This window comes from Bubalus kerabau, chromosome 14, assembly GCF_029407905.1.
Source record: "Bubalus kerabau isolate K-KA32 ecotype Philippines breed swamp buffalo chromosome 14, PCC_UOA_SB_1v2, whole genome shotgun sequence".
In the NCBI taxonomy this organism is placed as follows: domain Eukaryota; kingdom Metazoa; phylum Chordata; class Mammalia; order Artiodactyla; family Bovidae; genus Bubalus; species Bubalus kerabau.
The window spans coordinates 75,893,383-75,920,392 of record NC_073637.1 but is presented as its reverse complement, the minus strand read 5'-3'; the positions used below and the strand labels follow the sequence as shown (position 1 = coordinate 75,920,392).

Here is a 27,010-nt window from a genome sequence, read left to right as displayed (position 1 = left end):
CTGAGTCTGGGCTCCTCACTCCCTCCTTCCTGGAATGTCCATTTGACCTACCCTTCCTACCACCAGAGCTATTTCAGCCACGAGTACATAAGGTACTGTGAGACCACCTGGATTGAATGCATGACTGAACCCAGGGTCAACGCTTTATAGAAACTCGCAGATTCAGGTGGGTGAGTGTGGAGGTCTAATCACTTAACACCCAAGCCAAACCTTGTATGTCAATTTCCTTACTTACTAAAACTGCCACCTACCAGTCTGGAGCGGTCTGCCTCTTTCTTAGGTCTCTCCATGCCCACTGTGTACTGGGGCCAGTTTCGGGTTTCACCTGGGCAACTCTCAAGATTGTGAGCCAACACAAATACCTTTTCACATGCTGGTGTTTGGTTTTCAAGCTACAAGCAACTTTGTTCTCTTAATAGCATATTTTGGGGAACAGAGTTCCTAATTTTAATAGAGTCCAATTTTTCAGTCTGCTTTTTCATAATTGGTTAAGGAATTTTTCCATGCTTGAAGTATTAGAGATATTCTCTTGCTGTCTGCGTACACTTCCCATTTAGACTGGTAACATACTTGAAATGGATTTCGTGATATGAGGAAGGTGCTATATGAGCTATCTTACATTTGTTCTTTCAGATTCATTTTCCATTCTTCATTCTGTTCTCTGCTCCAGGAGGCTGGCCTGTCACGTATATGCAATTGTGACTAATTTAGCTGAGTTGTGAGAATTTTCCCTGGGAGTGCTTAGGAGTTAAAGTCCACCCTGATCGGCCAGGTGCTCAATTTGTGGCCCTTATGACTGTCAGCACTCTAGGAAGCTCCCTCAGACATCCTCCTATAAGAATTTTTGCTGTTGCTTTTCTTTCTTTTTCCTTGTTATTATTGTAAGAGTACCAAACCTGGTCTAGTTATGGTTTATACTTCATAATAAACACCTGTTCACCCACAGATGAAATGTAGGGAAATTCTTGCCGGGAGCCAGCGTGAGGAACTCCGCCCGTGGCAAAGGTCATGAGGAAGGAGGCTCGGCATACACAAAGGCGGGATGGAGCCTCAGGAGTCCCCCTGGAAATTCTCGAGCATCTACCCCCAAAACCAGAGTCTGCCTACTTTACTGCTTTGTGCTCTCATCTACACCTCTGACTTTATGGGGGGCTGTCCCCCACCACCTCTTTTGGAGAAGGAGTTAACTTACAGCTCCAGTTAATAATAATTCCTGGGCATGATAGGAGTGTTTCAACCTACAAACTCCTCTGAAGGTTCTCTGGCCTGCCTGACAGGCTTGTCCAGCCACATGTGATTGTTCACAGCCTCCCAACCGTGAGAGGCACGAGATGCTTTAAACCTTCTAAAAACAGGTTCCTTAGAGAAGTTAGAAAACTATTAGTATAGTATAGTGGGCGGATTAGAAATTGTATTGGTGAAGGGTTTTTCATTTGTTGAGCCAATGTTTGCTGCTAAGTCTCCACATCCCCTGCCCTTACACACATTAATGAATATATAGAAGAAATAAGTATTAACCTTCGATATGAATCACGTTAGACCTTAGGCTAAGCAAATTCTTTCCTTAATTAAAACCCACTACACCCTCACCCTATAGGAATGTAACTTTATCTGGTACCTTCGGAAGGTGGCGTCTGTTTTAAGAATAATCACCCCTGGAGAAATAAGTGTTCTGGTTGACTGACCGCTGTCACAAGGAGAGGGTCATAAACTGTCAGCAGGCCCCCTGGCCAGAAGATGATGTGACACCCCTAAGACCTCTGTATACATTTGTATGAAGCACCTGACTTTAATAAAAGTCAGGACTGCTGACCCCATGTGACTTTTGTATAACATCTCAGTGTGTAAAAACAGACCCTGGAAAAATAAAAAATGGGATCAATTCCTCGAAAGACTGGTCTCCCCATGTTGTTCTTTCTCTCACCTTCTGGCTGAATCCCCATCTGGAACGTGGAGGCTCGTCAAGCCTACTAATTATGCCTGGGCTTCTAAGATCTGACCAGGGAGGCCTTAGTGTCTCCTCTCCTTTGGGAGAATGGGAGGACGCCTGTGGCCTACGTAGGTGATGTAAATTCCTTATTTTGGAATTTTATTAGCTTTCCACGTAAACCAAGTTATTCAGCCTCTTTTCTCCACTGAATTTTCCTGCTGAGCTATCCTTATTCTATTACTTCTTTATATCTCTAATTAATATTTAATTAAAGCTATCGTATCCTGATTGCCGAAGCCATCTCCCCTTCGAATTTCCCTGGATCCACTGGGGCTGGACCCTGGCAAATTCTGTATATTATTTCTACGCCTCTGGAGAATATCTTTCATAAAGAAATATTTGATTATGTTTGTTGAGATTTCTTTGTACATCTTAATGTCAGAGACACCTATTAATTCAATGAGGCATCCCATAATTCGATAATAATTGGTCAAGCAGGTTTACATTTATTTAAATGTCTTGTGCTGTGCTTAGTCACTCAGTCATGTCCAACTCTTTGCACCCCCATGGACTGTAGCCCACCAGGCTCTTCTGTCCATGGGATTCTCCAGTCAAGAATACTGGAATGGGTTGCCATTCTTCTCTAGGGGATCTTCCCAACTCAGGGATCGAACCCAGGTCTCCCGTGTTGCAGGCAGATTTTTTACCATCTGAGCCACCAGGGAAGCCCATTAGACATCTTAGGGTGTAATAACTTTGGTAACCTACATTTCCCATGGATTGATCATGGGTTACGTGTTCACTGACTTTTTTGAGGAAGAAAAGAAAAGTACAAGAAATTATTAAAGTTATTTCTGTTTTTATTTATTCTTAGTAGTTAAATTCAGCCTAAGACCAGTGCTTCCATTTACACACTAAAAGCAAAGCCAGTCTACCACTGAAATCACATGATAAATTTTATTTTTTGGCAATCTCTTTTCTGTTCATTCTTGGGGGAAAGAAATACCTCACTTTTTGTTACTTATATGAATTGAGGAAATCAGTGCTGAATTTATAGAATGGCAACATTCAAAGTGACCCAGAACCATTTACTCTTTGGTAGTAACTATAAATTTCAGAGACACATCTCTCATAGTTCCCTGCTTCACAATCAAAAAATGAGAAATCACCAAGCATTACATGTCAACTATAATCAGTATAGTATATTCTAGCTACAAATATATGAAACTGTGGCTTGAATGTGTGTCAAGAGAATGTTTTAGAATTACCCTTGCTAAATAAGATAAATGACTGCGTTAGCATTTCTTTTCAGATGTTCTTTTTAACTCATTTGAAACTATCTGCAGATAGAAATAGAACTAGTTTGAATGCTGAATATTTCTCAATATGAAATTTCTCAATATGAAATACAGAATTCACAGAATAGACAAAATTGTTGATGTAACATTCAATAATCAGGGTGCTATGAATTTTACATTAAAACTCACTTATGTAGTAAAAATAGAGCTGTCATAGCTAGAAAAAATTATTTTCAGAGACAGCAGTTACCCTGGGTGGAAAAGAGCAGTTCTACATAGAAAGAAAATCCAAGAAGTATGCAAAGTAAACACCAGGATACTTGATATATATAATTTAATCAGATAGTACATAGACTATGACACAAAACAGCAGTTTCCTAGAATAATTATAGGCTGCAAGACATGAAACCAGTTAGAAAATGGGTTGAGGTCATACTCTTTGACAGTAGACTTATAAATACAAATGTAGAATTAGGTAGATCTATGCATTGTCTGCTTTTCCTTGTCATCAAATCAACTTGAACCGGTAGACTGATGAGAACTCAGGCAGTAGATGTATTGTTGATTCACTATATCTTGCCCAGTGAAGCGAGACTACTAACCTCATAGAGCCGCGATTAACTGTGGATTAATAGTTTGGTATTTTAGATGCAAAAGCACATTTCTTCTAATTGGAAATACAGCTCAGAACTATTTTGTTGGGCAGACTTCAGATTGTCTGAAATAAGAATGCTTAGCTTGTTATGTATAATCCTTGTATTCAATAGTGACAAACATCAGAGACTAGGATTTTAGAGACTAATCCTGGTGGATTTTTGAGGGAAATCTTGTCCAATGACATGTATGGAAGGAAGAATATGTTAGGTTATTTTTTTTTTTAATTGAGTGTATTGACTGGCCTAAGCATAGACATCTTCCTTTTCAGTCATATGGTTACAAAAACTGTACATTACAAAGAGTATAGAAACAAACTGAAAAGAGTGTGCCACAGATCTTGGATAGTTATCTATATGCAGTTAAATTTACAGATAGAAAAGAAAATACAGCCTACATCCTTATGGTGCACAATTCTTTTTTAAATACAATGTATCACTACTAAGTGTCATGGTCACCAACCCTAGTTGTCACCAGCAGAGAGAATGAGAGCAAGATCCGTTCGGTATAGCTTCCCTCCATCCGATAAAGCCATTATACTTTTCTTGTATGTTGGAATATTATTAATATCCAGATCCTAAATAGGACATAGATGGTATTACAATCCAGTTAAACATGGAAGTGAATTAACCACTGTCAAGTAATAAAATATGAGACAAAACTGCTTGTTATACCAATCCATCAAGAAGAGTTGGATTAAATTCTTATACAAATGTGAATAAATCACAAGGTTGTTTTTCAAATCTATTTATCTCAGTTAAGCACTGATTCAGACCAGTATGAAATCAAGTTAAGAACTGAAATCTACTTCTTCTCCTCTATAAAGTTTTAAAGTAGATTCTCCAAAGTAGATGTGTGGTTGCATCTGGATGGATCCATCAAGTCTGCTTAAGAAGGAAATGGCAAGGTAACTAGATTACCTGTTTATTTTTCTCGCACAGATCCTTCAGTAAAGCATCCAGTTCATTTTCATCTATGTATCCATTGCCATCCTACGGGAGGGGTAATAAAACAATATATAAGCAACCTCATCCACAAAAAAGGCAAAGGTAGTAAAATGGAAATAATTGAAATCCTCAGAAAATCTGTCTACTGCAAATTTGGCAGATATACTAACCTTGTAGGTCAGACCCTCAAATTTTGAACTGCTCCAAAGTCCCAAAACAGATACGAATTTCCTCTCATTCAGCACCTTACATTTGTAAAATGCTTCGAAATTTTCAAAGCGATTTTACATTTACTATTTCCCTGTATGTTAACAATATCACTACCTCTTGTTGAAGTAAGAAATTAATCACAAATGTTTTGATGGAGGGAGGACATAGGCGTGGGGGAAGTATATTCCTGGCCTGTAATAGAGGCGGGCCATTATCACATCATGCAGTGGGAGAGCTGTACTAGGGCCTCCAGAGGACTGGCTTGGTCCAGGAGGAAAGAAATGAGAAGAAACAGAGCATGTTAACTATTGACGTCATACCCAACCTTTCCTCACACACGTGATCTCACTATACCCTTTGTGGGAGAATCCCCGCTGGATATTTTCATCTAGCTCAATCTTCATTCCACCCTGCGGAGTGAGTATTATTATCTCTTGGTTACAAATGAGGAAATTAAGGGTCAGAGGAGTTTGGTATCTTATTCACAGTTCACAGGAGATAAATTGTAGCATGGGATTTGAATCAAATTCGTCTAATTTGGGATATAACGTAATTCATTTCCTATGACAAGAATAAATTGGCTGAGTAATTTTAATAGCTCATGTTTCTTTAAATATAACCTTGAGATTGAGGCTTTTTTTTCCCTTTTTCTGAATTTTTCTAAAAAACCAAATTACAGATAAGAAACACTTTTTTTTACCTGATCGTATAACTCAAAAGCTTTATTGAACTCTTTCCCACACATTTTGACTCCCTAGATGATAGAGAAGAGGGCAAAGATTAAAATGCTACAATTACATTTCATTGTGCTTCCCTTGGCAGATATCCCACATTTTACCCTTTCGAGAAATATTATGTATGGTAGAGAAAAAGAGAAATACCTGAAATTTAAGAAGAAAATTCTCTTGCACGGGTAGTAATCTTTTGAGAGAAAAACATTATATAACTGCATTAGATTTTTGACAAAGGTCAGCTTATAATGGTTATATTTGCATAGCTCCTAAACTCACCTGGCCATCTCAGTTAATTCCAGCTTCCCATCATTATTTGAATCAAACAATTTCAACTGAAAGACAGAAGGCATTATTTTGTATTGAAAAAAAGTACTTGTTGCACAGAGAAGGAAATTCAAAATAAAGAAGTTTGAGTAATTAATTACCTATATAGATGGCAAAATTCTAGAAACTAGCATTTATTAAACTTTCAGTGAAAAATTTCAATTCTATGACTTGTCATTACAAAAGTTTATCACAACAATATAAAACAGAGTAAGAGTGATCTTACACTAGACTTCTGGAACATCATTGTTTCTTTTTCTTGCAAATATGTGTTTACATGTATCAAGATGTGGGAGATATGGTGTCTGGCAGTACACATCCTGAAACTTTCCAAATAATAGTAGGAAAATAAATATTTGTTTTCCTCTTTTAGAGCATCAAAGAGTAAAGCAGATAATATGAATAAATCCTTACAGAATAAATTTTTGAGTAAGTGATCTTCTGATAGATGAAAATTACCTAACTCCACAAGAAAGGAAAAGCTCATACACGGAGCCCTGAAGCTAGCCTTACAAGGTAGAAGCTTTGTAGGTATTTCACTTTTCAAGTGAAATGATTCATGTGTGCATACAATGCCCACACCATGGTTTATTCATTTCATCCTGTGTAGTCTTGGGAATTAGCCAGAACACAGTCATATTTCATAGGCTCTTGGCTATAATCTTTTCAAGATCAGTCTTACCATTAGGTCTGTATATTCAGCTAGTTTTGTATCATCAACAGTCTTGTTTGCTTTTTCCAGCAAGTCCTTTAGAAAGTTCTGTTAAGACAAAAAACAGATAAATTTCATCAATAACAATCTGCTTTCTTTACAGCCTGCCTTGAAATGGAACACCCCAGGAATACAACGAAAGTCTCTTTTTGAGACTAGGACTGGATAAGAGGAGGACATTAGAAGAGAGGTCCTCTTGGCATTCCAGCAGAGATGCTGCCTTTGACAGGCGTGATATCTGCCTTTTACTGAGAACTGATCTGTCAGACCATGCTATGGTATGCTATGCTTTTATGATTTCAATTAAAAGAGAAGTTAGATTGTGTACCATGTAGGAATCAGAGTAAAAACTTATAAAGCCAGCCAGCCCAATGGATGCATTTCTTCCCAATGGTATCTTCACAGATACTCATGTGATTCTTCTCCAAGAAATAAGAAGCACTGTGCGTGTGTGTGGGCTAAGTCATTTCAGTCATGTCTGACTCTTTTGCAAGCCCATGGACTGTAGCCTGCCAGGCTCCTCTGTCCATGGGATTGATTCTCTAGGCAAGAATACTGCAGTGGGTTGCCATGCCCTCCTCCAGGGATCGATCCTGCGTCTCTAATGTCTCCTGCATTGGCAGGCAGGTTCTTTGCTTATGAGCCACTTAGGAAGCCCAAGAAACAGAATGGACCCCCTTATACCTTTTTTAGGTATGTGAATGATTATTAGTATACAAGGTGCAGATCTACCCTTAATTTCAAGTGCATTTTCTGCCCTTACAATCTGTATTTCCATATCAGTGTATAGCCAGTATGAAGCACATTTCACTAGAGGCTGGGTTAGCTTTTAGGTTTGATGCAGTCCAAAGCACCTTGGTTAGAATGTTTCACCTGACTGTTCAAACTAAAATAGTTGGCTGCAGGCGTTACCTAATTCTTGAAGGATATGAATCACACCAAAGTAGAAATTAATATGGGAAGGGTGAAAAAAAAGATGATTATTAATTTGACAGTTGAAGTTTAGGAGTGATTTTAATTTTTCTACCACAGAAATAAATCAAATAAAAGCTTTCAAAAGCTTGCCATATAAATGACAATGTAAGTACTTAAGAATATAATAGTTTTTCACTTTGTCTAGTGCTGTTCATTTGCAATTTCTTTATTTGTTCAGAAAAATGAATTACTGCAATTATGGAAAACTGAGCTGATATGTTAAGACATTATCGAAGGATTGGGTTTCTTCAGCTTTGCTGTCATATATCTCCCTCCCAAATTTTCTAGTTCTGCTGGGATGATTTAACTTCATTATTTTCAATGGAGACTTTTTTCTTGGTTTCATAATTTTATTTTCACTTCAAACATTCCACTTAAAATTCAAAGTGAAGCATGGAAAATTCAAAGTTATCTGTTGGGGATGAATTTTATTTTTGAACCATATGAGGCTTTTGTCAGAGACTAATTGGGTTAAAAATCCTCATCAGAGACTAAAATGGTGGTCACAAAAATAGCCTGGGAGAAACTTCAGGACGCTGAGATTCAAAGTCATGTCTGAGAGCAAGCAATGTTTTACTCCATTATGGAATCTTAAAATTAGCTTTCTTGAAAGATCCATTAAAAAAGAATGCCAACTTATCTTCAAAATTCCCCAGACAGAAGTACTTCTATTTAGAATCTCTTCTGAGAATAAAATTTAGAACAAAGAAGGTCAGTATTGGAAATGAGCTAAAGTTTCTTTATAAACTTGAAATGATTTTTAAAAGAATTTTTTTGGTCCAGTAGAATAAAAACACAATAATTTAACTGGCGCCTTGTGGGTTGCTGAATTACAAATTTGTGAAAAATATAGTTTTTGTTGATTTCACATGAAAAATGTTTACATTTCTAAGTGTTGTTAGTCCCACATGCTTTAACGATTTTGCAATTATACATGTGTGCTAAGTAGCTTCAGTCTTTGTGACCCTATGTACTGTAACCTGCCAGGCTTCTCTGTCCATGGGATTCTCCAGACAAGAATACTGGAGTGGGTTGCTGTGGCCTCCTCCAGGGGATCTTCCCGACCCAGGTATTGAACCCACATCTCTTGAGTCTCCTGCATTGGCAGGCAGGTTCCTTACCACTAGTGCCACCTGGGAAGCCCTCGATTATACAAATACATGTGACTCAGACAATGTTCAATTATGACCGGGAAACCATGTTTGATATTCCTGTTTCCTTACAGAACAGCAGAAGAGGTAACTCTTAGTGACTAAAGCTGAAAACTTTTGATGTTGTGGGAAAGAAAATTATTGCTGATATTCTGTGGCCAAAGCCAGGTTCTCTTCCCAAGCAGCTGAGTACTCTTGAAAAATATCTAATTTCTCTGAATTTCAGTTTGTTTGTTTGTATAATGGGAATTATAATACCTCCCCTGCAAATTTTCTTTGAAGATTAAATGTTAAAATACATGTTAAGCATCTAGTATTATGCCTGCCACATAGCAGGTGCTCAATAATTATTAATTTGTTTCCCTTCTAGTTACTCTATATCCTAAAGATAGAGAAAATAGAGTCTTTCAGACTTAGACGTGTTGAGATCAATTTAAAAAAAATGAGAGAAAGATGGTTTTGTATTTCTGAAAGGCTAGTAAATTATTGAGTTCATGAATAATATAATTTATATTGTACCTGTATTTCACAAAACCTCTCAGATGCAACATCTTACTTGAGCCTCACAATAAATTGAAAGGTAGGTGTTATTACCCTCATATAAAGGATGAAAAAGTGAGGCAGAATGATAAAGACATTTGTCCATAGACAAGACTTGATTTCAGATCACTTTACCTTTTCCTTCCTATCTTCCTCCTCTCCTACCAGCTCCTATGTACGCTTCTGAGATACGAATTGATAAATTCATTTCCAAAGTTACGGTTTTTCAGAAGTTTGATTATATTAGGACTTTGTAAGCCTGGAGTCTTGGAAGCAAACTAGTTCAGAGATCACAGCTCTATGTCCTGTTTCCGTGTAGACTTCAGTTCATCACTTAACTTCTCTTCACTTTTTTCCTTACTGCGGTAACATTAATCCCACAGAACCCACATAAAGGTTAAATAAGATGTGTATAAAGTGCCTGGCATACAACTGGTGTCCAATAGTTGTTTCTTTATCTTTAAAGGGAAATCTATATAGTTGTTTAATTTATAAGATAAAATGTCAAATTTTAATGAAAATAATCTGACTTGGCTTAGTATACCATTCTATATCTCTCTCTCTCTATCATCTATCTGTCCCTTATTAACAATTGGTACACATCACAGAAAATGTCAGCTGCTGAACAGAATTTCAAAAGGTACTTGAAGTCTCTTTTTTGATGTGGTACTTTATTAACCATGTGGAAGAGTGGATGAAAATGTGCCATTGCTTAACGTTAGTTTCTTTTGTGGGAAGTTTTTTAAAAAAAAAACAAAAACACAAAATTCATAATTGTATTTGAAAGGGAAAAATGTACACATTTTTCTTTGCTTACCTTAAGCTCCTCAGTTTCTATGAAGCCACTGTGATCAGTATCATATTTTCTCCATGTCTGTAAGTAATTTTGGATAAGGAAGACCAAACACGTTAGAAAAGGTCACAATTCCCCCACTTTCAGATATCTGAAGATATCACTCGGTGACAGAGGTTTCCTATACCTTCATGAATTCCTCACAGGACTTTAGCTGCTGGCATCGGAAAAGCAGCAGGAAGTTCTCTTCTGTGGGTAACACATGAGCCAACTGGAAAAGATCGAAGAAGCTGGTGTGAGGAGCTTGAAAGCAAGTCTCTCTCGTTTCCTGCTCTTAGTTGTGCTTGACCATGATTTTATTACCCAGAAAACTAGGAGAGGAGAAACATGGCAATCGATTTTCCCTTTCGAATACTTTGTCCCTACAAAGTGTCATCGTGTTTTGCAGGGCTTGCTGCCCTTTGAGAGACCGGTTCTCAGGTCAGGGAGGAGGCTGCAGCAAGCATGCCTAGGGAGTGCAGGGAAGGGTGACTGACACTTCTCGTCTGCTAGACACACAAGCAGACTCATGCCGGTGGCTCGACCCCTGCATCTTTCCTGTGCCCCAGATCAGGTCTTTTCCTGTGAGGGCCCAGAAGATGGCACACGTGGGGCCATATATTTCATAAAAGAAGAAGCTGAGATATGAATGTAGCAGAGAGGACAGAAGGCAAAAAATGAATTCTGAAAGTCGAAGGAGAAAGCTTATTAAGAGATTCAATGGAATACAAACTAAGGACAATTGTAAAACAAGTGAAAGAGAGATGGAAAAAGACACTTTACAGGGAACGGCGGAAACTGAATGGTAATAGGGAATATCAGTTCTCAAATGTTTGGTGTCTGCTAAAAGGACATCTGTTGCTTGAGTCCAGGGCTTAAATTTTACTTGATGATCTCCCTTGAGTGACCCGACGACATTTCTCCTAAGATCTCATTTTGTAACTTCAATGCTCCTTTTTTTTTTTTTTTGGTGGAAAGAAGGACTCCAGATCCCATTTTAAGATGAATACAATCTATCTATTGTGCTCAGGGAGAGTGGGAGCTGGACTGATGGCCTAATGAAGGTGTGTGCTCTATTCCTGGGCAGCTGCTAATTAGCTGTGGTCCCCAGCAACTCCCTCAGCCATTTCTGGAACTTAGCATGCTCATCACTTAAAATGAGGAGTTGAAATAGAAACCAATGTCTCTTAAATGTATTGGGTTCAAAATGACTTTGAGAATCTGTTAGAATCCCTGCGTCCTCACCATTAAAGAATGAACCTAAACACTATATTTCATCTAATTTCCAGAAGTTGATGAATCCCCTGAAGTACAGGCAGGGACCCTCATCTGTGAATTTTAAACTAAAAAACCCGTGGTCTAGATTAACCTTTAGGTCAGCATAAATGCCAAAAGTCTACCAAATTATAGAACAGACTCACACTTAAAAAAAAATATTGTCCTTTTAGGTCCATTTAAAAATTTTAAATATAAAATGTATCATTCTATCTTATATGCAAGTAACCTCAGCTTCTTTATGCTGTATATGTCCTTTAACTTATCTTATTTTTAGATCTTTGAAATAATATTTCAAATTAGAATCATTCAGGCACTAATAATGGGATGAAATGAAAGGGCAGAGCCAGATATCTTATTAGAATGTTTGGTATGACTATCAGAAAACATTTTCTTATTTCCAAAGGTCAATAGTATGGTTATGCATTAATGCAAGCATTAATTTAGGAAACAGGAAATAGCCAATGCCAACTCTTTCTTTCAGATCAGATCAGATCATTCGCTCAGTCGTGTCCGACTCTGTGACCCCATGAATCGCAGAACGCCAACACCAACTCCCGGAGTTCACTGAGACTCACATCCATCGAGTCAGTGATGCCATCCAGCCTTCTCCTCCTGCCCCCAATCCCTCCCAGCATCAGAGTCTTTTCCAATGAGTCTGGTATGTAAATTGTCAGATACCCCATTGTAAGCTATTGGTAGACCTACCCATAGCCCACCCATTTCAGGAGGGCAAAGACTATTCTTTGTCTGCATCCCCTGAATACTTAGTGTGGTACTCAACATGTTAGGTGCTTGACATAAATGTTTGGATTTGGTTAATAATTTTACTTCATTAAAAGTACCTACTTAACATGATTTGTAGTGAGCATATTTTTTATCTTTGTTGTGATTTTCTATATTGCTTGGATTTTCAAAATTACTGTACATTGTTTTGAACAAAATAATAATTTTTCTTTAAAAATCTACTTATCAAAACCCACCAAATAGATAAAAACAGAAAAACTAAAAGACTGAGTTAGCAAGCAATGACCACATGTAAAATTAGGGAAATTTTAACCTCTTTTGTTTCAAAAATTAAACTTTACATAACTTACATGAAGTTCAGAGGTCTCTAAGAATGTCAAATATAGAGATGGCAAAATTGCTTTTTATGTTTAGTATAAATGTATATTTCTTCACCCCTGCTATTTTGGTCCTACTTGGTTTAATTATAATAAAATACATATTATATCTACATGCCACATAGTCAATCTTTTAATTTAATTGAACTGTTAATGTTAAATTCAATATAGTACCATCATATTTTATAGACATTAGTAATGAGTCTTAAACACATAAAACAGTGTCATAAGACAAACCAGCCACTAAGTAAGAAGTAAGTATGTGTGGATGGGATGTGGCTATGTGCTCAGTTGCTAAGTTGTGTCTGACTCTCTGCAACCCCATGGACTGTAGCCCACCAGGCTCCTCGTGGGATTCTCCAGACAAGAATACTGGAGTGGGTTGCCATTTCTTTCTCCAGGGGATCTTCCCAACCCAGGGATCGAACCCCAGTCTCCCACATTGCAGGGAGACTCTTTACCAACTGAGCTATGAGGGAAGCCCCTTCACAACAAACAAATAACATAACAAATCATCTTTTGAGTATTTTTTGCCATGTCATGTGGTTTGTGGGATCTTAGGTCCTGGACCAGGGATTAAACCCAGACCCTTGGCAGTGAAAACACTTAGTCCTAATCAATGGACCACAAGGGAAAGTGTATGAATCAATATTCAAATTTCAGAGCTGGGTGCCATAACTCTCCAGCTGTTGACTCTAATACCACATCTGCAATGTGACTGAGGTCTTTTATAGAAGCTGTTAAGTAGGGCTGTTTTTGCCTCTCTTTTGCTAAGTCACTCTTGTCAACAGTAGTAGCCTGTATTACTTGTTCCAAGATTATTGGTGATTTCTTAATTTTCAATCCACCAGCCTGCTCTTTTATAAACTCTCAAAACTTTATTATGAGTTGGAGAAGAGAGTTAAGAAAAGTAGAGAAATGAATGGAAGGCAGATAACTGTGGCTACTAGGAGAATCTTTCAAAGCTTCATTTATGAAAATTGCTTGCTTGTCACTGAGAGTGGGGAGGCAAAAATTTCTCTCTACTTGCCTGTCTTCTGTTTTAGTCTATGTACATCTAGAGGAAAGGGTCTGTGACTTAATTAATGTTTCTTTGCCTGGCACCTGCAAGAATTTCCATAGATATTTTACTCAACCAATGAATGAAGGCAGTTGACTATTCAGGGACAGCACAGGCTGTGAGAATTCAAATAGCTTGCTACTAAGCTGTGGATAGGGGTTGGGGTGGCCACTGTGACTGCCATCCAGAGTTCTCTTTAGGTACTAGGAGTGTTGTCGTGGTCTCAACTGTCAGGTCTCTTTGGGAGATTACCTGGGCTGACAAGAGCTATGTTCCCAAGATGCACATAGGGATATAAAACCTAGCTCTCTCACTCAAAACTTGGGACATCTCCCAAGGGTTGTCCCAGTTCAGAGCTCACCGCAGGGTCAGCCAAAGTTGAGACTTTCACAGCCCAACGTCTCGCTCTGCCCAGCTTTGTTCTTTTATTTCCCTCGGACAGGCACTGATTCCAAGAGCACTTCCTAATAAACCTCCTCATTGCTTCTCTTCAGCTCAGATATGGTCCCCAAAGGAACCAACCTGTCCCAGGACAGGGATCTTTACCACCTCTCTTCTATTACTAGCCATAATATGGAGCTCTTGACTAGGTTTTGGATTAGGTTGAAATCCCTTGCTGTGGCTCACGTGGCCATGATTCAGAACCTACGAGGCACTGGACTGCATGCTGGGGATTCATAGTCACTGACAGTAAGAACTTTACAGGGAGGCAGATAATTAAAAATTTTGTTTCAGACAATTTCAAAGCAAGAGATAACTACAGTGGTAAAGCTACACTCTAGGTGCTGGGAGAGAACATGTGAAGGACAACTTTACAAGAAATATAAATGACTGAGGTATATATTTGAAGACAATCTTGGTGCATGTTAGATTCTTTCAACACATATTAGTAAAACATTTACTTTCTTGGTTTGGAAGCCAAAAAAATATTTTTCTAGCCAGTGAGAAGTGAGTCCAGGAAATTGGGAAATTTAAAAGGCAAATAATCTTTTCACACAAATTAAAGGCTGCTGCTGCTAAGCTGCTAAGTCGCTTCAGTCGTGTCTGACTCTGTGCGACCCCATGGACAGCAGCAGCCCACCAGGCTCCCCTGTCCCTGGGATTCTCCAGGCAAGAACACTGGAGTGGGTTGCCATTTCCTTCTCCAATGCATGAAAGTGAAAAGTGAAGGTGAAGTCGCTCAGTTGTGTCCAACTCTTAGCGACCCCATGAACTGCAGCCTACCAGGCTCCTCCGTCCATGGGATTTTCCAGGCAAGAGTACTGGAGTGGGTTGCCATTGCCTTCTCCGTTTTTTAAAGGCTAGTTGAATTTAATAATTTGAATTTGACAAGTTGTAAGAATGTGGAAAAGATTGACATTAAGAAAAATGGCAAAGATTTTCTAATGAAATATTTTTATTTTTAATAATAATAGCAAGTACATTTACTTAGTTTTTATAGTGTACCAGGGCTTATCTATTTTTGACATGTGTTACCTGATGTTGATATTCATATGTCATCTGTGTTCACAACCAAGGAAACAGAGGCTCAGAGATGGTAAATGACCTGCTATCACATAGCTTACAGTTGGAGCCAGATTTGAAATCAGTCTGACTTTTTGATTTTGAGACTCTTGTCCTTTAACTATCACCCTCCATTAAAATCTTCAGTCTTAATAAACTATTTTAAAAATCTATCAAGAATGAAGTTCTAAATCAGGTTTTATTGTCAGTCATTTCCCCAAACTCTGAAGTAGAAAACTGTGTATGCTTAGTCACTCAGGCATGTTCAATTCTTCACAACCCAATGGACTGTAGCCCGCCAGGCTCCTCTGTCCTTGGAATTTTCCAGGCAAGAATACTGCAGTGGGTTGCCATTTCCTCCTCCAGGGTATATTCCTGACCCAGGGATTGAACCCTTATCTCCTGCAAGCCTCCTGCATTGCAGGTGAATTTTTTACCACTGAATCACCAGGGAAGCCTGAGGTAGAAAACTAGTTTACTATTTTAAAAATTACATTTATTATGGTTAAATTTATATGCTCAAATCCCACTATCAAGAAAAGAAGGAAAGTCTAGAAAAATGCCTGCTTCCCTGGGAGGGTTATTACAATTTTACAACTGAAATAGCTTTCTGATCTATTTTTTCTGGTGGACGCACTGACCTGGATAAATAGACACAGAAAAACTCGAGAGGACGCTGTTTTCTCACACAGTGCTCAGGCAATCAGGTGAAAAGTTTGCAGATTTGACATCCAGCTAAGGGAAACATCTATACTTAATGTGAGCACCAGAGACAGAATTTCTATTATCTGCTAAATCATTCAGTCTCCCTCTTTGACTATTTTAATCAATCTTCTCTGCAATAGAGCTATTAGTCTGAATAAATTTAGAACATTTGACTGTCATGGTATTTGTTAAATTATCTCAGAATTTCAGAGTTCCTGTTTTGAGTTTGTATCAACAATCTCTTTATTATCAAGCTGTATTTGTGTGAATCTGAAAATCTCTTTAAAAGACATGAAACTTAAAAGTTCACAAGAAAGCATATTTGTACATTACCCTTCTTTTTACACGTTTTCACATGTCTAGGTAGTAACAGCATGTTGTTTGAAAGTGTTAGTCAACTTTGTTAAAACAGAAGTTTGAAAGTTAACCACTATATTTTCGGATTTTTTGAACAACACGTTTCAATTAGAGCCAAGTCAATTTGACCTGGAAAGCAAACTACCACATAAATACCATTTGGTTTACTTTGATTAGATTTTCATGAGCCCCTGAATTCACCTACTTAGCGGGCAATACGTAAGCAAATCTAGTCTCTTTTCCCTTTGAACGTGAAAGTTATGGTATATTGATGTGAGCTGATGGGAATCTGTAAGCTATTATAAATTTTGGAAAACCTGGGTTTTTTTTATTCCTTCAAAGCTGGCTGAAATTCATGTATTTATGTTCCATGTTATATATAGGATTTCTTAGCAAGTGATATATGTCAGATTGGAAAACAGAAAGGATGAACTTGATTTAATACAACTTACTGGTGACACTAGAAGGCACATTATAAATTCAGGCACTCCCCACTCTCCTCCATTTTGTACATGTAATCTGTAGCTTTCAATTCCTTTTTTCCAATGATTTTTCGAAATCTCCTTTTTTCCTATCCGTCCTCCTTAACTAGGTTAAGTACAATCAACCTGCCTGTGAACTACAGCAGCAATCTCTTCCCTGTCCCCCATCCTCTCCTCGTTTCTCCAAGTACGGACCCGCCGCACTTCCTTCGTCTTGGCTGATAACTGATCAATAAAAAGAATTCTGGAATCAGAGTCAGATCTAGACCTGTATAAATGTTCTGTCACTCCTTGCCAGTGGGACCTTAGACGCATCATTCAACCTTTCTGAGCTTCAGTTTCTTTACCCTTAAAGTGAGAAATCTTGGCTAGCTTTTCCTCTGGGTCCCATGCAGCAAAAAGTTCCATGTCCTGGAATAATTAAGCTTTCTAATTAAGTCTTATGTGTTTAACTTCTCTTCTTTTAAACTCTTTCTGCTTTCACTGACTGAATGAGTGAGTGAGTGAAGTCTCTCAGTCGTGTCCGACTCTTTGGACTGTAGACCCCATGGACTGTAGCCTACCAGGATCCTCTCTCCATGGGATTTTTCAGGCAAGAGTACTGAAGTGTGTTGCCATTTCCTTCTCCAGGGGATTTTCCCAACCCAGGGATTGAACCCAGGTCTCCTGCATTGCAGGCAGATGCTTTACCCTCTAAGCCACCAGGGAAGTCCTTTCACTGATTGAAAGTTCTTCCCAAATCATGTTTCAAGTGATTGGGTCAAATAACTTCTCTATACTTTGTGCATCCCTGTTCAGCCAGGCTAAATTTAAGCCTTGCCATAAGTAACTGATGAACTGAAGCTTGAAAATATTTTCTTTTAATGCAGAAAATATGTGGATTATTAATTGCAAAAAAAAAAGCAAGGCTGAGTGGTTTAGAGGAAAGCGGCTGAAATTCTATTTAAGCTACAGCTTTCCTCAACTATAAATTTATTTTATTTTGTTATTATGAGGATCAAATGAGATCACGTGTTTGAAAACACTCAATAATTGTGTGCGTGCTCAGTCCCCTCAGTTGTGTCCAACTCTTAGCCCTGGACTCCAGGCTCCTCTGTCCATGGGATTCTCCAGACAAGAATTCTGGAGTGGGTTCCATGATTGTGTAATGTCATACAAATAAATGAAAATTCTCTTTCTTAAAAGTTCTTCAAGTTTTCATTTCAGTCTTCATTAACTTCTTCATTCTCTTCTGTTAACTATTTCTATCTTTCCTCACACAGAAATCCTTTTCTTCCATGTAACAGTTTCTTTCCCAAACTTCTGTGGAAATTCCTTACATCAAATCTCTAGGAAAATGTATCTGGTAATAACTCCTAACTTCTCATTCAAATTAGACCTCAAATAATACTTCATAAATGATTATCCCATATAATATGCAGTAAAATATAGATTCAAAATAGCTTCTTTCATCTTATCCTTTTAAAAATATAGAATCTATGTGAATCAGATCCATGCTTTTTGTGCCACTGTTAACAACCTAGGGTCACAGAAGAAATTTAAAATAGCTGAGCCCATTGGAGTCCTTAAGGTTAAATACATTGAATATAAGACAACAGTCTTTCCTGTACTAGAATTATAAAGTATGCCAAACTCTCAAATAGCCACATCTATAATTTCACTGATTTCAGAATTTCTGACTAGTTGTGAATAATTAGATTTATGTCATCTCATTTATGTTCAACGTTATTTTCTTATCCTTGATGATTCATATCTTGATTAGTTGGCTTCTATGTCAATCTATAAGTCCCATTACTATTAATTTATCTATTTATATAGTAATGAGTTATGCATAGGCAAAGGGAAAAGTGTATACTCCAGGGGAATATTTTAATTACAAAGATAATAATAGTATGTCCTTCTTTAACTCTATTTGTAGTAGCTGTTTAAAAATAAGTATATTTCACATTGACATCACTGGTGTCCTATAACATCAATTTTTGAAAACCAGGTTAGTTCTCTGAATCAAAGGTAAATTATGACTAAGAATACTTCACAATCTAATACACTAAGAACATTATATAAAGAACATAATTATGCCTATTATTTGATATATTTTAAACTATGACCTTATTAATTTTTCTGGACAAAATCATCCACTCAATTTCTCTAATGGGTTGCAGAGATAAAGAAAGTAGCTAAGACATTAGATTTTATAAAAGTAAAAGTACTGTTTCACATATCTGAAGAATGCAAAAGAGTTAATGTATAGTCAAAGTTTTGCTTCTTTGATTCATAGACAAAAAGTTGTCCTCACTAGGAAGAGACAAGATTTGACACTGAAGTTTCAGCTTTTAAAGACTCAAAAGAAATACCTGCACATCATAAAATATTCACTCACTTTAAGTTCTTGTGTTTTTACATGGCCAACTGGCAATTTAAAATGGAACTTCAGAAAACAAGATGCAGCTTTTTGCCATGATATCATCTTTAGGGCATGCAAATAGTTCATTTTATTTTCTAACAGAAAAGTCTACACTATTAAGAAGAAATACCAGTGAACCGTGTTCTTAGTTAGCGTTTTATTGGACTGAGGCTGGTAAGGTAATGGGATGAGTACTCATCCAGAGGTGGGAACTTGCGTCTCTAACTGCCCCAAGGCCAGCAGACAGTTGCACAGCCAGAGACAGATCATTTGACTTCTTTAGGTCTTAGTTTCATAATATATTCAATTTTGGCTTGGATTATGAAAATTCTTAGGTCTGTTTCATTTCTGAGCAGTTTTTGATTTTATATCTCTGAACAAAAGACAGCATGTTACTTAAGTAAAATAAGCCTCTTAGAACAGGTTTTGCCTATCATGTTTGAGTTGAATACAACTCCAAAAAGCTCACTTATTAAAACCATATGAGAACAATGCATAAATTCCTTACCTCTACAATTCCTATTTTTCCATCATCTCTTTGTCCATACTGATCCACAAAAGTTTTCATCTCAGGTGATAACTCCTAAAATTATAACAAGCCAGGTAAGAAGAAGGTTTTTTTAAAAAAAACAAACAGTATGTTTGTTATCATGTTAATAACTTGTTACAAAGAAAAACTGGAATTAGAACCATTTAGAATTATGCATATTGATTAACCTTTTCATGAAAATTAGGATGTAACTGATGCACCAGTTTTACTGGTTTGAAATGAAAGACATAATTTCTGAATCAGTCATTATGATTTAACTTCTATTATTAGTTTTGAGAATATGTTATCCTTTAAAAATGTAGTCAGAATTATTCTGTTCATAACCTTTACTGAATTTAAATATAGCGATCCTCATGAATGCACCTTAACATTACTTGCTTCAGGGAAGATTATTTTATATTGCTGCACTAATTATCCTATAACATTTTCCTTATAACATGCTTTATCCATGGAAGTTAATATTGTGTTTTCATCTTGGACAAGCAAATGTGAATGTTCAAAAGCAACTCATTTTTAAACAAAGAAAGTTTCCAGTGTGGAAGAAGCTGGAAATGTTCTTACAAATTAAAAATCAGAAAAATTTGTGTCAAATTAACAAAAATGACTTGGCCAATTTGTACTTTCATTAGACATACGAGATACTGATGACCTTAGTTTGGATCACTGATTGTATACACTGAAGATCTTTGTCTCCAAGAGAAATTTAGGGAGTAGTTCTCCAGTGTTTCCTTGTTTCCATTTTCTACCAAGAGGATGTTCTCGTTTCCATTTAGTTACGTACAGAAGATTATTGAAGAGGGACAAAGTGAAAGCTTTCATCTCGTTTGACTTATCTTTTTCAATCTATTCTATTGCTTACATAACCTCTTCACATATTGACAGAATGGATAGCTCTGAACTGTAAACTAATGACCTGAACATAGATAGAACTAGTATTCAGGAAGTTGGATTTTATACCCTTGGGTCTTCAACATAGCCCATTTAAAATAGCCCTATTGCATTAACTGAAGCTGATGTAAAATAGGTCAGCCTTTATGAATGTCCTATTCTGTGTCCTTGGAAAAGTAAATTAAGGTTTCAGTTTTTATCATAACTAACAAGATGGTGATAGTATCTATCACACACATTTGCTCTAGGGATAAATAGCTTAATAGAGTCTGAGGGCTGTACTGAGGCTGAATATTATTATTACTAGTGTTACAAAATCCTACTTTGGTTAAACGTAAATATCTTTAATAGAAGGTAACAAATAGTAATTAAGCAGCTTAAAATAGGCTTAAAAAACCTCTTCCAATATGGATTAATTTCAACCTACCTTTATTACCTGAAACAGTGCAAAACATAATTACAATGATAATGATAATAAGTTAAAGCTTTATAAAAAACAAATGTAAACTTAGAGACGGTTTAGTGAAAAATGCTAGTTCTGAAAGTATATTGTTATGATATTTCATTAATGTTATATTCACCTACAGTTAATATTAGTGAAATTTTTGAAATTTCACATTATTAATATGCTAAGCCAAACAATTTTTCCATTAATGCAGTAAAATCTGTTATCCTATTGCTAGAAATGCAAAGAAACCTGGTTTATAAGTTCAACCTTTAAGTTCTAAAAATAAAGAGAAGAAAAAATAGATAAAAGTTTATTTAATACAGTGAGGCCAGTAGTGAAATATTTGTCTAGTATATGAATGTTTCAATTCATGTCTTGATTTAGATTTTAACTATTCAAACCTATATTACAATAATCAAGCTGTTAAGCAACTTGATATAATCCTGAACCTGTGCTCAGATTTGGTATTATTGGATTATAATCCAACAATAACATCTTCCAATATTCTAAGATTGGAAACTTAGCAGTAGAAAAAAATAATTAAGATCTAAAATTTTAAAAAGACTAAGATGAAGTCATTGTTTACAAAAAGTTTATATATTAAAATGGGAAGAGGAAAGGAAATATCTGAAAACATGTATAGAGTTTCTAAATATCTGAATTTCTAAGCTGAAAATAAATATTAAAATTACTTCTAGGAAAATTAAAATATAATCATTTAGCTGGTGGAAACATCTTTAAAGGTTTTAATTAGAAATTTTATGGTAAGTAAGATTTCTCAACCAGATATTTTAAATATATATATTTTAACTGTAGAAGAAAATGTTTTGTATTATTAGTCAAAGATACATAGATCTATAATGATAGTATTGCATGAATTTATGTACATGGTAATGTATAAGATGGTATGGAGAGAGTATATAAAACATTTTCAATTTTATTTGATCCCGTCCTATTACACTTTCAAATTTATGTAACATCAAATCTGGGTAAAACAATTCCCAGAGTGTCATGTGCGTGCTCAGTTGTGCCTGACTCTTTGTGACCCCATGGACTGTAGCCCACCAAGCTCCTCTGTCCATGGGATTCTCTAGGCAAGAATACTGGAGTGGGTTGCCATTTCCTTCTCCAGGGTATATTCCTGACCCAGGATCCCAGAGTGCTCTCTGGTTTTAAATCAATTTTATTTAAATCATTGGATTTTAGCAACTGATAGCTTTTAATGCATTATAAATCATTTTAGTGTCCTCTGGCGTTCTTTTGGAGCTTCCCTGATAGCTCAGCTGGTAAAGAATCCGCCTGCAGCAATGCAGAAGACCCCTGTTCAATTCCTGAGTTGAGAAGATCCCGTGCAGAAGGGATAGGCTATCCACTCCACTATTCTTGGGCTTCCCTGGTGGTGTAAAGAATCTGACTGCAATGCAGGAAACCTGGGTTCAATCCCTGGGTTGGGAAGATCCCCTGGAAGAGGGCACGGCAACCCACTCCAGTATTCTTGCCTGGAGAATCCCATGGACAGGGGAGCCTGGAGGACTAGGCGTTATTTTAATATGTTGTACAGAGATGTGTGCCACACAATTTTCAATTTAGATAGAACAAAAAGGTGACTAGTAGTGAATTATATGTGTGTATATATATATATGTATGTATGTATGGCCATCCTTCTCAGTCTTGTCCAACTATTTGTGATCCTGTGGGCCACAGCCTTCCAGGCTCCTCTGTTAACTATTATGTATATAACTCAGTGCTGGAGGTGGTGATTTGCTAAAAGCTCACACAATTATATTTTCCTCTAAAGATATATCTTTGTATCTTCATATATATATATGTATACATATAATGTAAAATCCCTATGCTGACAATATATTTTCTTAACAGGCTAATTTATGCCTAAAGGAAGCTATTCATAATTAGTAAAAATTAACTGATAGCTTAAATTACAAATATAGATTATTTTCAAAATCCCACTAATTGCTTCCCATTAGAGAATCACTTTGCTTGTTTAAAATGTGTGAAGTTCTTAAAATTACATTTTACATCTCTAACTTTTGATTTTCTTCCTCACAACAGAAATGAACTCCCTTTTTGCTAAATTTCCTGCTCATTATTATGTTGCAAAGTTGTACAAATTTCCCCCAGTGAGGAAGGACATTTTCTCCTCACTCCAACCACATCAACATTACAAGAATAATAATTGGCAATAGAATAAGAGATCCATAATCTACATATTGGTTTCCTGACCTCCAAGGGGCAGAAATGTATTTCTACTCGTTTACTTTTCAGGCTATTAAAGAGAGGTTAAAAATTACCTAACTGAACTCAATAGAAGAGGTGGTGATCTGCTAACAGGTCTCACCCACACTTTCCTTTTAAGTACTATTCAAGTACAAGTATACAATCTTTTAAACGCTCTGATTTCATATTGTAAGGCTTTTTCCCTTTAAGGAATTTCTCTTTCTCTCTCTTCTTTGTCTCTGCGTCTCCCCCTCCTTCTCCCTCTCTTTCTCCCTACACAATTTCAAAAGGCACTCTTTCTCCCCTTCTCAGTAAATAAATGTTTACGTCCCCGGAAACCATTTGATTTCGCTAGCTCTTTATGAGAACGCTAGAATATTTATTCAAGGACAAAGGTCTCTTTCCTCCCTTGCAAACTTCAACCTACCAAACCAGCCTTCTTCCGCGCCTGCTGGAGCTCCTGAATCAGATTCTGAAGCTCCTTTCCTTCCAGGTAACCACTTCCTGTAAAGACAAAGAAGCACCCATTTGTCAGACATTTCACTCTTAAGTTTCTTCCCCGTTCAATTTCCACAATAGCTATTTTCCGGCCACTGGAGAGGTCCCATCTTGGCCTCAATATTTATTATTGATTATTGATTAACCCGCAAAAGATACACGACAGGGCAGTGGTCCCCTCCTGGGAGAGACCCACTAAGGGCAAAGGAGGATGGTTGGATTGATGAGTGTAGCCATAGAAATTTTGCAGGGTAGGGTCTCTCTCGCTGTCGCTACCCTCCACCCCAACCCCCCACCTTCTATTAGTATCATCCTTGGAGAGAGAGAGAGAAAAAAAAAAAAAAACTTCCAAGGTTTTGGGGTAACATAGAAACAACACACAAACTTTAAAGTTCATGGTTGGCAGCCAACTGGAGAGAGATTAGGGAGATAGGGGAAGAAGCAAAGAAAAGAAATGAAGGATAATCGGATCAGGAGGCTCAAGGAAGGGAAGAGGGTGGGACAAGGTTCTTCAAACAGTTAAAAAGATAAAAGATAATCACCGTCAGCGTCGAAATGAAGCCAGATCTCAAAAAACTGTGAGGCTGTGATCAGAGATGATTGCAGGTGGGATTCTGCCATCGTAGAGCGGAGTGGGTGGTCTGCGTGGAGTATGCGCGTGTCAGCGCTGAAGTGGGGTGAGAACCTCAGGGTATAGGTGCGCGTGTGTCTGTGCACGTGCGCGAGTGTGAACGTCTGTGTGTGTGTGTAAGAAGAAATCCCGGGCTGCAGGAGAAGGGAACTCAGGGCGCCGGCGCCGCCAGTCGCTGTCCTCGGTGCTGCTCGGCTCAGGCGTCCCCGGGAGTCCTCTCTGCGCCCGGGCTCCAGCTCTCGGTATTTATCCCGCAGTCGGGCCGGGCCACGCCTGCCCCGGCCTCCCATCCCTCAATCCCGCCTCTTGCTCGCAGCAACCTTCCACCCCTCCCTTCCCGTCTCCTCTCCTCCCAGGAAAGCGAGCTGGAGCACTAGTTGTGAAGTGCAGAAAGCAGCAGGTGGTGGGAAATCCTTAGCTTAGAGACGGGTTGCAGAAAATACTCATTTCCCTTCACATTCTCATGTCCGAAAGGGATCTTATTTCCGAAGAGTATAGTGAAATATCGTGTGTGAAGAGGTTTTGATTTGCAGATGGAAGAGGAAAGCTAATGAAGGGTAGAACCACATAAAGGATGCTTATATTGTGTGTGTGCCTCTGTGTGTGTGATTTCTCCAAGACGTTTGAGTGTTTGTTTGAACAAAATCGGGTGAAAGTTTAGCAAATATTAGATTAATGTGATGAACATCTGCAATGAATCTATTGGTATCAATAGCTACTCTATTTTGTGCTTGTTGAAGACCATCACGGGAGTATTTGTTCAGTTCAGTTCAGTTCAGTTCAGTCGCTCAGTCGTGTCCAACTCTTTGCGACCCCATGAATTGCAGCACACCAGGCCTCCCTCTCCATCACCAACTCCCAGAGTTCACTCAAACTCAGGTCCATCGAGTCCGTGATGCCATCCAGCCATCTCATCCTCTGTCGTCCCCTTCTCCTGCCCCCAATCCCTTCCAGCATCAGAGTCTTTTCCAATGAGTCAACTCTTCGCATGAGCTGGCCAAGGTTCTGGAGTTTCAGCTTTAGCATCATTCCTTCCAAAGAAATCCCAGGGCTGATCTCCTTCAGAATGGACTGGTTGGATCTCCTTGCAGTCCAAGGGACTCTCAAGAGCCTTCTCCAACACCACAGTTCAAAAGCATCAATTCTTCGGCACTCAGCTTTCTTCACAGTCTAACTTTCACATCCATACATGACCACTGGAAAAACCATAGCCTTGACTAGACAGACCTTTGTTGGCAAAGTAATGTCTCTGCTTTTTAATATGCTATCTAGGTTGGTCATAACTTTCCTTCCAAGGAGTAAGCGTCTTTTAATTCCATGGCTACAATCACCATCTGATCATTTATATAAACAAGGCTTGCCAACATGAGAAAGCAGGATGATGTGTTTTTTTGTTTTTCAACTTGAAGTAGAATTATAATTGAAAAGTGACAGAATTTAAACTATAAAATCATAAAATGTAAGGAGAAGGAAATGATCTTTAGAGATACTATAGTTTACCTCCTTTGGGTGTAGAAAGACTTAGCAAATTAAAGAAAGAGAAACCATACCTAGGTGAGCTAAAGAGCCAAGGCCCTGCTCATTGGCTGGAACACACATATCTCTCCTTTTTGCTATGCCAAGCAAGTTCTGTTAAAAAAATTTTCAGACATTTTTGGAAGTTACCATGAGAATTGGGGGGAAAAAAATCTAACTGAACATGTTATGTATTTTAATATAATAAATGATGATTTATTATTTACTTACAGACTGTATGCAGGTCAAAAGCAACAGTTAGAACCGGACATGGAACAACAGACTGGTTCCAAATAGGAAAAGGACTACGTCAAGGCTGTATATTGTCACCCTGCTTATTTAACTTATATGCAGAGTACATCATGAGAAATGCTGGACTGGAAGAAACACAAGCTGGAATCAAGATTGCTGGGAGAAATATCAATCACCTCAGATATGCAGATGACACCACCCTTATGGCAGGAAGTGAAGAGGAACTAAAAAGCCTCTTGATAAGAGTGAAAGAGGAGAGTGAAAAGGCTGGCTTAAAAGCTCAACATTAAGAAAACTACAATCATGGCATCTGGTCCCATCATTTCATGACAAATAGATGGGAAAACAATGGAAACAGTGACAGACTTTATTTTTTTGGGCTCCAAAATCACTGCAGATGGTGACTGCAGCCATGAAATTAAAAAACACTTGCTCCTTGGAAGAAAAGTTATGAGTAACCTAGACAGCTTATTAAAAAGCAGAGACATTACTTTGCCAAGAAAGGTCCGTCTAGTCAAGGCTATGGTTTTTCCAGTAGTCATGTAAAATGTGAGAGCTGGACTATAAAGAAAGCTGAGTGCCGAAGAACTGATGCTTTTGAACTGTGGTGTTGGAGAAGGCTCTTGAGAGTCCCTTGGACAGCAAGGAGATCCAGTCCATCCTAAAGGAAATCAGTCCTGAACATTCATTGGAAGGAGTGATGTGAAAGCTGAAACTCCAATACTTTGGCCACCTGATGCAAAGAACTGACTCTTTTGAAAAGACCCTGATGCTGG

General features: G+C 37.8%; 1 protein-coding gene across 2 annotated transcripts; it reads right to left on the bottom strand.

Annotated features, from left to right (window-relative positions):
- Positions 1-3,718: 3,718 nt before the first annotated feature.
- Positions 3,719-24,688, bottom strand: CALB1 (calbindin 1). 2 transcript variants are annotated; one of them, XM_055546710.1, is made up of 11 exons: positions 24,379-24,688; positions 23,766-23,842; positions 19,726-19,800; positions 10,456-10,539; positions 10,293-10,349; positions 6,780-6,857; positions 6,050-6,105; positions 5,921-5,960; positions 5,740-5,793; positions 4,803-4,874; positions 3,719-3,849 (listed from the first exon to the last, which is right to left on the bottom strand). In XM_055546710.1, exons 1-11 carry the CDS (start codon positions 24,455-24,457, stop codon positions 3,832-3,834), a joined length of 690 nt encoding a protein of 229 aa, XP_055402685.1. In that variant the 5' UTR covers positions 24,458-24,688; the 3' UTR covers positions 3,719-3,831. The 2 variants fall into 2 exon arrangements, with proteins under 2 accessions (XP_055402685.1, XP_055402684.1); XM_055546709.1 differs by lacking the exon at positions 3,719-3,849 and adding an exon at positions 4,175-4,459.
- Between the last annotated feature and the right edge of the window lie 2,322 nt (positions 24,689-27,010).

Coding starts and splice junctions, on each gene's coding strand:
- CALB1 (XM_055546709.1), bottom strand. CDS start 24,457: ATGGCAGAATCCCACCTGCAATCATCTCTGATCACAGCCTCACAGTTT. Junction 10,540..19,725: donor GAAAAATAGGAATTGTAGAG/GTAAGGAATTTA, acceptor GATCTTTTCCAG/TTGGCTCATGTGTTACCCAC. Junction 6,106..6,779: donor CTGAATATACAGACCTAATG/GTAAGACTGATC, acceptor TCTGTCTTTCAG/TTGAAATTGTTTGATTCAAA.